At 41.1% G+C, this 13,427-nt stretch overlaps 1 protein-coding gene across 2 annotated transcripts; it reads left to right on the top strand.

Moving 5' to 3' along the window:
* Positions 1–506: 506 nt before the first annotated feature.
* Positions 507–12,210, top strand: nop14 (NOP14 nucleolar protein homolog (yeast)). 2 transcript variants are annotated; one of them, XM_034896410.1, is made up of 19 exons: positions 507–719; positions 1,102–1,284; positions 2,698–2,832; positions 3,494–3,635; positions 4,602–4,750; positions 5,070–5,201; positions 5,311–5,433; positions 5,520–5,651; positions 5,749–6,076; positions 6,220–6,350; positions 6,470–6,555; positions 6,728–6,863; positions 7,224–7,325; positions 7,695–7,848; positions 7,963–8,122; positions 10,864–11,011; positions 11,121–11,239; positions 11,789–11,944; positions 12,026–12,210. In XM_034896410.1, the coding sequence occupies exons 2-19, from the start codon at positions 1,102–1,104 to the stop codon at positions 12,120–12,122; spliced, it is 2,613 nt and encodes an 870-aa protein (XP_034752301.1). In that variant the 5' UTR covers positions 507–719; the 3' UTR covers positions 12,123–12,210. The 2 variants fall into 2 exon arrangements, with proteins under 2 accessions (XP_034752301.1, XP_034752300.1); XM_034896409.1 differs by lacking the exon at positions 507–719 and adding an exon at positions 832–921.
* The last annotated feature ends 1,217 nt before the right edge of the window (positions 12,211–13,427 follow it).

Below are 13,427 nucleotides of genomic sequence, written 5' to 3'. Positions count from 1 at the left end.
ATCTGTTTTAGCACATATATAAATACACACATTTCTTGGGCATTTTTAAGCCTTTATTGACAGGACAGCTGAATAAATGAAGAGGAAGAGAGCCACAGGTGGGAGGTGAACTTGGCCCCGCTGCGTCGAAGAGTAGGCCTAAACCTCTTTATGGGCGCCCGTTCTACCAACTTAGCTATCCGGGAGCCCTAGCTTACTTTATATTGTACCCAGTTTTCTCTGTAATCCGTGCTCTTATTGGAGCAGGGGATGTATGCAGCCTGGAGACGGGTGGGCACGAGACGGGAGGTCTTCAAGATGCAGCTTTTTTTTTTTATCGACAAAAAACAACCCCATGCAAAACCTTCATTTCATGCGTAGCTATACTACAAATGTTGTCGATGTACATGAAAGACTTAAGTAAGCAAAAAAACAACACCAAAAAACGAAATGGGGGAATTCTTTAAACATACACAAGTCAAAAGCAAAAAGGCTGGAGTGAAGCTTGTCAACGCTAGAGGCGCTGTAGGGAATCTCACACAGGAAGTAGTTCTTTTCTGCGTCTTTGTTTTAAACTTTGACCTCAGACTTGTGCATGCTGGAAATGGAAACCCAGTGAAACAACGTGGATAGTAAAATATTAAAGTGTTCTTTATTAAATTTAGGGTTGGCAGAGCGTTAGTGGCCCATGTTTTCCTCCGCCTGGATTTAATAACTCGACTCCTCAGCGCGAGCAAAAGGTAAACGCTGCCTCTGCGTGATAACGTTTGGCTTGTTTACAAGCTGTTGACGGCTCAAAGCTAAGCTAGTTAGCAGTAAAAGAGCTTTGGGTTTTGCCATTTGTCGTCTAATGGTCGTTTCTATTACATGTTGTTATACTTTTATGACTATATTAGAGATACTAGAGTCTGCCAGAGTGTTCTGGGACGACACTTCACTCATGTAGGAGGGATATTTGCACCATTGCAGCACACATTCAAAATGTCATGTTTTTCAGTGGCCATTTAGTTCATGTGGTGTATCAAGTAAAGGCTTCTCTCAGATGGAGGTACGCCTGATGAACAGAGTCTGCAATGTCAGTATTGCAGATAACTCAATCTGCCCACTAATTTACTGTTACAGATGGGGAAGGCACCCAAAAAGAGGAGCATGGCCGACAAGGTCCGCAAAACCAAGACCTCAACTGAGATCAAAAACAACCCTTTTGAGGTGAAAATCAACAGGAAGAAATTTGATATTCTGGGGAGGAAAAGCAAACATGATGTGGGTCTGCCTGGCGTGTCTCGATCCAAAGCCATTAATAAGGTAAGAAAAAAAAAATTACGTTTTTTACGTTATTAAGTTTTTACACCTACACCTTCAGCAACTTCTCTCTTTCTGCAAGCAATTACACAACCAGAATATTTCTGCTACTTTTAATTCCTAAAGTCATTAAATGTTCAAACATATTAGCTATTTAATCCAGATGACTGTTCATGACAACACAGTGATGTTGAAAGAATTTATTCATCATGTCTACAGTGATCCCTGGTGGCCAATCTGTGAAATAAATAATTCATCAAAACACGGGCACATTTAATAACGTAAATAGATTGTTTTCTTTAACAAATGTTGTGTTTGTTTACATAAAACATAATCAAATATTGATTTGTTTAATAGATTGCTTCTGGCAGCAAATACTGTCTGCATTTTGATACTGTGAAATGTATGATTTCACCTATGAATTATACATATAATTCCATATGTAGCACCAATTCAGTCCAGTTAATGCATTGAAACCAACTTTACTTTTAATACATTTATTACAATTGCTGATTATTTAATGACTTGAGTTTTGCAATCTTCTTATACAGAAAAATGCTGCGCGACATTTCAAAGGATTGCACAAATTTCTTGATCAGTCAATTGGATCCTTATTACTTCAACTGCCATCAAATTTTATTTTTGAAAGATCATAAACATAATAAAGGCAAAAGTGATGAGGGGCATTACAGACAGCCGCTAACTGAATTTACCGACCAAAAACTTAGGAGTTTGAAAGTTTAGGCCCTTTTAATTTTTTTGAATTCCCCTTCATTTAAGCCAGTCAGGAGATACTTATGGCCTTAGGATGTGTTGCGAAAAGGGCGCCTGGTTCTTTGACCAAATTGACCAAACACTTGCGGAACTGCAGCTTCAAATAGAAACCAAAGTGGAGAATGTCAGTGTTAGAGAAATCTGGGCAAAACAAGAGAATGAAGAAAAAGGGCAGCAGACTCTGAATTAAACATAAAAGATTCTGACGTTTGATGAAATGATAATGAAAAGATAAACTCTTATACTTTTACGCTATCTGGCAGACATGGGTCACAGCTCAAAATCCCTTTAGCACTATCTGAGCTGTGAAGCCTGGGGCTCGCAGTATCATGCTGAGAGCGATTTTCTGCAGGAGAGACGGAGACATTTTGTGAGGACAGAAAGTACCGCAAACTAAGCTCAAGTTAAAGTGAGGATAAAAGTAGAATCTGCACACTTTGTAAATATTACTTATAATTAATGATGTTGTGTGTATATTTGTATGTATATATGTATATGTATATATACTGTGTGTGTGTGTGTGTGTGTGTGTGTGTGTGTGTGTGTGTGTGTATGTATGTGTATATACATATGTGTGTGTGTGTGTGTGTGTGTGTACATGTTGGAGTGGGCAGAAATTATTTGCAATTTTTGATATTTCAGAGAAAAGAAACCCTGCTGAAGGAATACAAACAGAAGAACAAGTCCAGCAAATTCATTGACAGGCGCTTTGGAGAGTATGACACCAAGATGGCACCAGAAGACAAAATCCTGAAGAGGTTTGCAATGGAGAGACAGGTCAGTGATGTAACGGTTTGCATTCCAACACACCCAACATCAGGTCTTGCCATACATGTCATCTTTAAAATAGTCTATATCCACGATATTCTACTTCCGGGTCAGCGCCGATGCTGTCGGAAATTCCGCCGGATCACACTCTTCTTTTTGCCCAGATGTCAATTACTTTCTGCTTTCTTTGCTTTGTGTTGGAATTTAAACTTCTGTGGATTTCTTGGGACTATGGTTAACAGCTCCTCAGATCTCTGCAGGGTAAATCCAGACAGCTAGCTAGACTATCTGTCCAATCTGAGTTTTCTGTTGCACAACTAAAGCTGCTTTTGAAAGCAGAACAAGTTCCTTCCCGAGGCTATTTTTCAGCGGCACCGTGCGCCGCTCATGACAATATTTACTGGTTTAAAGAAATGCCAATAAACCATAGCAGGCTGTGTGCAATAGCAATGCAAGACTATCTTAAAATTGAATAAACCTTGCATCCAGACAGATGTGAAAACAGATTTAGCAATACCACTATCTAAGAAGCCGTTTGTCCCCACTTAGACTTCCTTCATGTAGCCATGGCCTTCTGAAATTTTTTACATGGATCATTTGTTTCTCACAACATCAAACAAATCTGACTTTGTATGCTGAACTCTCAGTCAAACTGTGCTTTATTGCTCAGCGTAACCATGATAAGAAGGATGTGTACAACCTGAACGAGGAGGAGGAGCTGACTCATTACGGCCAGTCGCTGGCCGAGATGGAGAAATTCAATGACCTTGTGAACAGTGACGATGAATCAGAAGAGAAAGGTCTTTTGTCAGGTGAGATTTGCTGGGGTCCAAACACCAAATGAAACAGAAAGTTAATTTAAGTTTTGCCCTTTTCCTCTTTTGTTATCAATGCCAGATGTTGGGTTGTTTATGAATACAATCTCCTTCAGTCAAGGTTACCATGGTTTAAAAATTTTACATATTTTTTTTAATCAAAATCCATGCGTTTGTGTGTGTGTGAATGTGTATCTGCCCCAATTATTAATAATTATGAGAAATGTGTAATATTCAAATGCAAAGCTCACAAAAGTGGAGGCTTTTTGGGTTGAGGTTTATCAATTCCAGTCCACGACTGGATTGACAAGTCTTGTTATAGATGACACAGCTGGTAGACACCTGGGTGCGATTTGCCAGGTTCTGCCTCTGCTGAATTATTATTTATCCCCGGTGGGACCAAAATGTATCCCCCTCTTAAAGGGATCAATGCTATTTTACCAATAGACCATGTATTAAATGCCAAAAAAATAAATATTTTAAACTAGGTAAAGCGCTGTGACATGAAGAGTCTATAGTGCCACAGAGCGATAAAATGACTGCGAGCCGGGTACAGGCACCTCCCATTGAAAGTCTTTTCAGGGGCTGTGGTTGAGTGTAGCCAGAATAAGTGACAGTCATGCGGCGATGACAGTTAAGTTTAGGCACCAAAACGACTCTTTACGTTTTGGAAAAAGATTGTGAATAAAATACTCCCGGGGAACAAATGAGCATTCTCCGGGTCAAAGTATTTTCTTTTTTATGTTTTGCGATTTCATTTTAAGATTATTTCCAATTGGAAATTAAAGTTCATAAATATTTCGGCATGGCTGGCCGAGTGACACTACATCCATGGTATATGAAGGGGGGAATCAATTCTTCCATATTTTGTGTGTTTTGTGCGTGATCGAATAAACTTTGCCCCCCTTTTTCCTTCCTTCACAAATCGCACCCTGAGTGACACTATTTCTCTTTCTCATCTAGCTGAGCTGACCGCCTCTCACTTCGGAGGAGGGGGCCTTCTCCGAAAGAGAGGCTCGGGGGAGCAGCAGCAGGAGGGAGAAGGAAGCCACAGGGCCAAGTCCAGACAGGAGCTGATCGAAGAGCTCATCCAGAAGTCCAAGCTGGAGAAGGTGAGCCAGTAGCACAATCCTTTTGGTTAACTTTGTTTCTCCCTTTTTCCTTGCCGAGCCGGCCAAAGCGTAACGTTACATTTTGAGTGGATGGTGAGCGCGAGATGCTGAAACGGATGCCAATAAGATTCTGAATGGAAAGTTTACTTTGCCAAATGATTCCATTGAAAAGACCAAAGTGATCTGTGTGTTTTGACCAAGTGATCCAGTCTGAAATACCACTTGACTTGTGAGTGACCTGTTGTTGTTTTTTTAAAGATTTGCTTGTGGTCCAGATGATTAACTTCTGGGTTTTCTTGAATTTCTTTGATGTTTTCAGCGGGAACGACAGGTGCAGAAAGAGGAGGCACAGGAGCTGACGGAGAAGTTGGACCAGGAGTGGAAGAGCATCCAGGCTCTGATGGTGAAAAAGACGCCCAAAGGTGAATGTGTTGAGGAGGAGAAGCCCAAGGTAGAGTCACACCAGCCAATCAGCAAAATGTTGTTCCTCCGCTGGTTGCCTTTATTCATCAGAGGCTGACGTTTCTTTGTTCTTTCCCTGATTCCTCTGTGTGTTCCAGCTGGAACAGTATGACATGATGGTCAGAGAGCTCGGCTTCGAGATGAAGGCTCAGCCCTCGGAGAAGCTGAAAACCCCAGAGGAGCTCGCCCGGGAGGAGAGGGAGAAGCTACAGAAACTAGAGGTATGTTCACCTTTAACAGCTTCTTGTCATCAGCACACATTTGAATAGTCTGTGTGATAGATTTCTTGTCTTTCTGCTTTCTCCAGGCTGACCGTCTGAGGAGGATGATGGGAGACGAAGTCGGGGAGAGTTCTCAGAGTCAGATCCACATGTCTGCTGATGACCTCAATGATGGCTTCATCCTGGATACGGACGACAAGAAGACCCTGTCTTATCAGGTAAGAGGCAACGCAATATGAAGGTTTGTTCCTCTCTTTTTTTGATTCATGTGTTAACACAGATTGTGTTTAATTCACATTTCTTTTGTGCGCCCAGGACGGAAAGTGGAATATTGGAGAGGAGTCCGACGAAGACAAGGGTGAAGATGAAGAAGAGGGACAGAGTGGAGAGGAGGAGGAATCCGAGGCAGAGGAGGAAGATAAAGATGGAGACGCAGAGGAGGATGACGGGGAGTCGGAAGAGGAGCAAGAGGGCAGCAGTGAGGAAGAAGATGGTCACTCAGACCTGGAGTCCGAGCAAGAAAGCGAGGATGAGGAGGAAAAACAGGAGGATGAGAAGGCCAGTGTTAAACCGAGTCTGAGCAAAGAGGAGATAAAGGCCCAGCAGGAGGCAGCTAAAGCAGAGCTCCCATACACATTTACTGGTAAGTACACACCGGAACAAACGTATGAAACTCAGGACCGACTGTGTTTTATTTTTTTCAAAGTAAATTTTTTAACATTCTGTTCGCATGTTAAGAAACACGTTGAGATCATCATCACCATTCTGTGTTCCCTTTTCTCGTAGCTCCAGAGAACTACAGCGACCTGAAAGATTTGCTCCATGGCCACACTCCCGACAACCAGCGCCTCATTGTGGCCAGGACTCAGAAGAGCAACCATGCCAGTTTAGCTGTGGGCAACAAGCTCAAACTGCAGGTACAATATAGCCGGCTATATATTTTTGGAAAATGAGTGTTGTGCCTCTGTTTGGTTCGCCAGTATCAGGTAGCGTTCAGTGTCGTATGAACTTACAATGTTATCTGTATTGGTCCCAGAAACTGTTTGTCTTTCTGTTGGAGTACATTGGAGAACTGGCCTCCAGGAGTCCTCCTGAGCTCACCACCATAGATAAGCTCATACCGTGAGTTCAAAAAGTGCCTTTCCCTCACCTGGTTTTACATCCTTAAATCTATACTACTCGAAACAAAACACTGCTCATCTCTGCACTGTTCTCTCTCTCTCTCTCTCTCTCTCTCTCTCTCTCTCTCTCTCTCTCTCTCTCTCTCTCTCTCTCTCTTCGTGTGTGTGTGTAGAGAGCTGTACACTTTGTGTCAGATGTTTCCAGAAGCAGCGTGTAAAGCCATGCAGAGCATCCTCGGAGACGCTGGTCATAGCATGGAGGAGGGGCTTGAGGTCAAAGGACATGTTGCTTTCCCAACACTAGACATGGTATGAATTTGCTGCGAATACCGTAAACATGTTGAATGTTTATCAGGGTGGATTAGAGGTTTTACATTTTATATCCATTCTAGCCTCTGTTTAAAATATTGTCCTCTTGGTCAAGGGCTAATGATATGAATAAAAAAAATGGTAAGACATGTTGTACTTACACCTTACTACAAATGCTGACTTGAACCTTGATTGATGTTTGAGTTTAGTCTCCTAACAGAGTATTCACAATCAATAAAAGTACAGGTTCAATTCAAAGTAAGGAAGATGCAGTTTGTCTTGCTCTTTCTATTAAATGAGAGTACTCTTTCTTCTGTATATGACAAATGCAGCTACAGTATGTTTGTTTTTGTGTTTTAGCTCATCTACCTGAAGGTGACAGCCCTGTTGTTTCCTACCTCAGACTTCAGACACCCAGTTACCACTCCAGCGTTGCTTTACATCAGCCAGGCTCTCACCAAGGTACACCAGTCTTCATCATGAGAGCTATTTTTGTACCGCTTTGACTCATCTTGCCTCTTGTGGGATTTTGCCGTCTCTCATTATGTTTGAAGTCGGCCCTCTCATTAGTCATCTTTTTTTGTGTGGATTTTGTCCGGATAAGAAAGGGCTTTCGATATAGTACATAATTCAAACATTTTCAATTATTCATTATAAGTTTTCCAAGTCAAAACAGCTGTGTGTTTTCTTTTAAGTGCTGCAGATGAAAACACTCACATGGAAGTTATGTTGAAGTGAATGTCTTCTTTAATAGCGCAAAATCAATGTTTTCCGCACTAATGCCATAATCATACTTGTATGTGTTGTTGCCTGTGATTTGTATGTCCTTAGTGTCCACTGAGATCATTACAGGACGTGACGTCCGGTTTAGTTCTGTGCTGTCTGGCAGTGGAGTACGTCTCATTTTCAAAGCGCTTCCTGCCTGAGCTCGTCAACTTCCTGGCTGGAACGCTACATCTGGCCGTGCAGGACAAGACCGCTCTAGGTAGCTGCACACTCATGTTCTACAACACATTTCCACACTTCTATCAAGCCTTTTAGTTGATGCCAGCGTTCGTAGGGTGAAACTGAACTGATAGACTTTGACATTGTGTTGCAGGTTACACTGTGGTGCCGCCCTTCAGGCCATCGGGCAAGTGCAGTGATCTGCTGGTGTTGTCAGACTCCGAGTCCTGCCTGAGCTGGAGCAAGAAAAGCCTTCCATTGTCTGCGACCCACCGCTTGGAACTCAAGAATGAGCTTGGCAGAGATCACCATAGGTAGGAGGGGAGTACACCTGGAGGGAAAGAAACTGTTCAAACCCCTAAAACATACACTCATTTGATGTTAATTCAATCAGTTGGCAGAACAATCTAACAATGGCTGATTTTTACAATTTTCTGCAACAACATAGGGAAACACGTTTGTCAACAGTAACCTAGGAACCCATCTTTTAGAAATGATGTACCAAATTGATTAGATTTGAAAGCTGAGTAGGCAGGGTGCGAGTTGACCATTAAGTTATTACGTAACTTTATGGGAAACAATTGTGCGTTGAGTAGTTAAGAACAGCGCGATTATCATTATTTCATCTTAACAGTTCTGTTAACAGAAGCTAAATCTGTCCTTAACAGCACTATGCCCACAAACCTTTGTTCTACATCCAACCTTTAACCTCCTTTAATCTGTGTATGGACTGGAGGAATGATTATGGGGAACTAAAACATCTTTCAATGCAATATGATGTGAGCAATGTATATACACCTGACCTCCACAAACATGGCATTTAGACACCACAGATCTCAGAATGCCTTATTGGCCATGTCGAATTGAGTATGTAACAACACCATGTAATAACAGGAGTGAACACTTGTTTGGAGACAATTATAGGCCCAGTAGGAAGAGAGGGAGGGAGATTAAGTGTGAGAAAACGTTTTGTCTTCACACAGCTTCTCATGTTCAGTTTGGACCAGAATGTGACCACCAAATAATAAAACGGCAATAAATAAAGTTAGAATGATTCATTTACCTTTTTTTTGTATATATAGTAAGTGTTGAAAATATTGTATTTGTTCTTTTGCAAAAGAAAAAGACAAAATGGAAGCACACAGACACGCACTGATCACTCAGATCTCTTCTTTAACCAGCTGCTTTACAACATTTGATAAAAGATTAGCGTGTCATGCAGTGCTGTTAAAGAGTGAATGTGTACCGAGGGTCTTCATTAATGCATAGATAAGATGAAATTATACTGTGTTTACCTGTAACTGTGTTTGGACTGTATGGCTCAGAGCTGATACATTCACTCGATTGTTCCTGATGAGTCGCCAGCGTGGTTTCACACAGCAGCTGGTGTGTGGGCACCAAGCAAAGCTTGCAAACAGACTTTATCAGTCCATGGTTGTGCACAGTGTGTGAGAATAGACATTTTAATTGTCCTCGACTAAAATAATACTCACAACATGCCATACATCACTCAGAATTAAACACAGTTATCTTGGAGAGAAATTCATTTAATTGATTGTCTTCATTTGTCAAAGAAAAATAAGTAAATCTGAAAGTCACACACAATAAGCACCATTTAATCTTTTATGTCTCTAATATCAATTACAAAGATTAGAAATTCTAAATCATTAAGCTTTTTTGTCTGTAACCATTAACTAAACAAAGCATTCGTTTAAGTGGTGTTTCTATTTGAAAGCAGCTGTATTTTAATTCTCAATGAATCCAACTGAGACGTGCTGCAATCCTAAATACCTACTCTGTAAATCTTCGTGCTGCATGTGAGTCATGCTCCTCACAGCGGGGTGGCCGGTCATATCCTGAGTCCTGCATTCCTTCAGACCTCACGGTGACTCATGCAACACCAGCAGCTGTGGTTAGAGTGATGTAGCATTCGGGTAGGAAGGGGCAGAATGAGTGTACACAGCATGAAGGCCACAGTGTGTCTAAATGTGTAACAATGAATATTTTGACACACATTGTTGAACTCCCGGAGTAATAGGTAGGAACAGTTCTTGTAGACTCTAGACTCAATGTAGACTAAACTAGAAACCGTAGAAGGAGCTATAATTTCCACCTCTCACATATTATTTGGCACCTCTTCTGGTCTTCAGGACAACATGAATTCTGTCATGAATTCTACAGGATGCATCCAGCAAAATGTATCCCACTGATTTTGTTTCTCTTTCTATAATATTTTAGTTTATTACCAGATACCTGTAAAAGTAACAACATCCCCATCAGGCTTAGCTTTGCTTTATGTTTAGTGGCAATTAGCAACGTAAAATAAACTAAGAACATTATAACACATCACACCTACTTAATACCAGCTTCTTACCTCTGTCATTGCCTGCTTGGCTGTCAGTGTTTCCCCTAGGTCTGTGGAAGACTTAGGTGCATGTGTTTGGCAGGGGCTTTAAGGGTCCTCCCTTACGAAAATACCCTTATTAATACTATATCCGTGTCTAACACGTTGGAAAAGCTAGAGCAGAGAATTTATAAATAACACTCTAAAAGCTTTAAAGACACAACTTGCTAAAGAAGTCCACTGGGGACCAACTACAATCATTAGATCTGAGAAAAGTCATTTAGTTAATTTTTGATGATTGCTTGTTTTTGTTAACCATGTTATTGTTAATTTGTTATTGCAAATACCATTTAGTTGATTTTACATTGATTCGGCGGTGGTTCCGAAAACGACTTGGGTGCAGCAGCTAAAATAAAATTGAAAAAAGACTACGCAAAAGTAGAAACAATTCATTTTTCCAGGAAATGTGTTTCTCCTGAGACTTGATCATGAAGATATTTCACGCTGTAGATACACGTACACATACGTTGGTCATATGGTATACGTATAGGGTATACTGCACATTCATAAATATGAAGAATGAACAACACTCCTGCCAACATGTGGTCGAGAGGGTGTGTTGGCTCTGTTATTGAGGAGTCTCATAACCTTGAGAAAAATATCGAACAGTAAAAATGGGATGATGATCCATGTTTATGTATCACTCCGCAGGTTGATGTGTCTGTCTACTTGCTTGGACCTGGTGAAGCGGTGCTGCCTGCTCTACAAAGACCTCACATCCTTCGCATGCATCTTCCAGCCAATCAGATTGCTGCTTTCCAAACATCTTTCAGCCCATACATTACCAAAGCTTTTACAGGTTGGTTGCCAAAGAGGTTTTAATACGAGGTCTATCTTTTTCTCTTTCCCCCTCAAAGTATCCTATTGTCAGTTTCTCCTTAATAATCAGTGTTGCCGTTTTGTTGCAGGAACTTCACAGTGAGATCCTGGAGACCATCAGCAGTGCTCCTGTGACTCGCAGTCGGCTGGTTTTGGAGAGGAAGAAGCCAATTCCTCTGAAGCTCCTCACACCTAAGATTGTTGAAGTGTAAGTGGAAATCCAATTAATTACAAAGGCAACACGTTTTCATTATTGTTGAAATGAGGCATGCACCAGTGTTGTAGTCAAGAGCAACTAAACCAAGACCCGTGTATCGGGGCAGAGACTTTGATCATGGCAGGGCGAGACCGAGTCAAGACCAAGAGCAGGTTTGTGTTAGACAGCCAGAACGTCTTCTCCTATCTTCCTCACCCAACTTCTTGGGAGTGCATGTAAAAGGGGGCAGGGAGAGAGGGGTTTACGGTAACACATTTCAAATTAAATATAACTCAAGTTATTGGTTGTAGTTGCAAGTTTTAACACATAGGCATAAATCCGACCGTGCACAGGCAATTTAGTGAAATCCCTGCAGTTGCGGGCTTGGCCGGTCTTGAAATAAAATCCAGAGACCGGGACAAGACCAAGTTAACATGACGAGACGGGACCTTCAAAAAGTAAGAGCAAGACCGATCTTGAGTAATACAACACTGGCACGCACATTTTCTGGTTGTGCATCTGTTAAAAAAAATCTAATTTGCTTCTTTAATATTTTGTCAGGTTGGACTACGGAAAGAAGCGCGGCAGCACCAAAGACGAGAGAGAGAAGGAGCGACTGCAGCACAAATACAAGAAGGAGTTCAAGGGCGCTCTGAGGGAAATCAGGAAGGACACACGATTCCTGGCCAGAGAGAAGCTGAATGAGGTCATGAACAGGTACGGATAACACAACGGGCCTGTCAGAATGTTTCTGTGAAGTTTTTCTGTTACTAACTATTCACGCGTTCTGTGTTTCAGAGATTCAGAGAGAAAGAGGAAAGTGAGGGAGCTCTTTGGCAGCTTGGCCACTCAGGAGGGAGAGTGGAAGGCCTTGAAGAGGAGGAAGAGGAAGTGAAATACAGAATCTTAGTCTTCATCGCTTCTCTCCATCATCTGTTTTCTGTCAAATGGACCTCTGCCATCCAGATGTGGATAACAGACTGTACAAATTGTTGTACAGTCTGTTAAAATTGAAGTTGAAATTTGAGGAACTGGAAACTGTTTTGTACTTTATGGATTGTTTTTAATCGAGAGATGGGATCAATTCAACTTCCTTGTTGCATCACACACATTTTATAGTGAATGACAAATAGCTGTCAGGAATGCACACCAAGTACGGATACTTTTAGTCAACACAGCAGTGAATACTGCATTCTTCTTTTCTCCCACCAGAATCCATCAATAGAATGTGCTTAGATACAAAAATAAATAAATAACTGTTCTCTTACTTTCCATCAAGAATGCATGTGTTTTTCTAGTGAAGCTCAGTAAAGTAAGATTTAGGGTTATTATCTGGTTATTATGATTAAAATGTAAAATCATTTTCAAGTCAAATGCTATGGTAGAGGGTAATACAAACCCTATGACTAGAACTGACTGAGAAGCTAGTTTTGTAGTCCAAGGAGTTATATTGTGTCTTGAAAAATACTTGCACATATTTTCTTGACAGTCTTCCAGAGAACTACAGCACCTTGTCATAAGTTATGACTTGAGTGAAGGAAATCTAATCCAAACTAAAGTGATCACAGCATGTATGGCTGCTATTTTTTACTCACCTCTCAAAACTATGAAAAAGTAGATAAATGTATAGTATGTATTTTAAAACGTACACAAAAGTAAACGGTGTATTAATGTGATTTATGTAATATGTGGTGGTGGGTACAATGCCAACAATAACATCAAGTCATAGCATTCTGCAGGGATGTTCCAGGAAACCGCAGGTGACGGTTGGGGAGAATAACAAGTGAGAATGTGTACAAATGCAGGCCTCTGCAGGATTTATTAGTAAGAAATGGAACTTAATAGTAGAGAATTAAATAACCCACTCAATTATAAAGAATGGGAGAATTCAAAAATCCCTGAAATACCTGCTACGAAGTAGTGTAGTACAAGAAGTAAAACACAAAGATGTACTGCAGCTGTAGATGGATTTGTTGTGAGTAAATACCACAGTATAGATGGCCAATTAAAAGGGAACATCAGTCTTGGCGTTAATGAAGCAGAACTGTCTGTCGGAGAAAAGATGCTGGAGGAGATGGTTGCAAGGACAGACCTTGGTAAGTGCATGTCCACATCCTCTTTCTTTCTTAAACACACATTATGGAGCCTGCTGCTGGACAGCTGGGTACAGCACACAATCAAGGCCAACATGTTCTATTAT

The sequence above is a fragment of the Etheostoma cragini genome, chromosome 16, assembly GCF_013103735.1.
Source record: "Etheostoma cragini isolate CJK2018 chromosome 16, CSU_Ecrag_1.0, whole genome shotgun sequence".
In the NCBI taxonomy this organism is placed as follows: domain Eukaryota; kingdom Metazoa; phylum Chordata; class Actinopteri; order Perciformes; family Percidae; genus Etheostoma; species Etheostoma cragini.
The sequence above is the reverse complement of the archived record's forward strand: the minus strand, read 5'-3'. Positions and strand labels throughout refer to the sequence as shown.

What these genes read in the sequence shown, in the direction of transcription:
- nop14 (XM_034896409.1), top strand. Translation starts at nt 847, where the DNA reads ATGTTGTTATACTTTTATGACTATATTAGAGATACTAGAGTCTGCCAG. An exon ending in TTGAGGAGGAGAAGCCCAAG is followed by an intron (nt 5,202 to 5,310) that starts GTAGAGTCACAC and finishes TGTGTGTTCCAG; the next exon opens with CTGGAACAGTATGACATGAT. An exon ending in TCAGCCAGGCTCTCACCAAG is followed by an intron (nt 7,326 to 7,694) that starts GTACACCAGTCT and finishes GTATGTCCTTAG; the next exon opens with TGTCCACTGAGATCATTACA.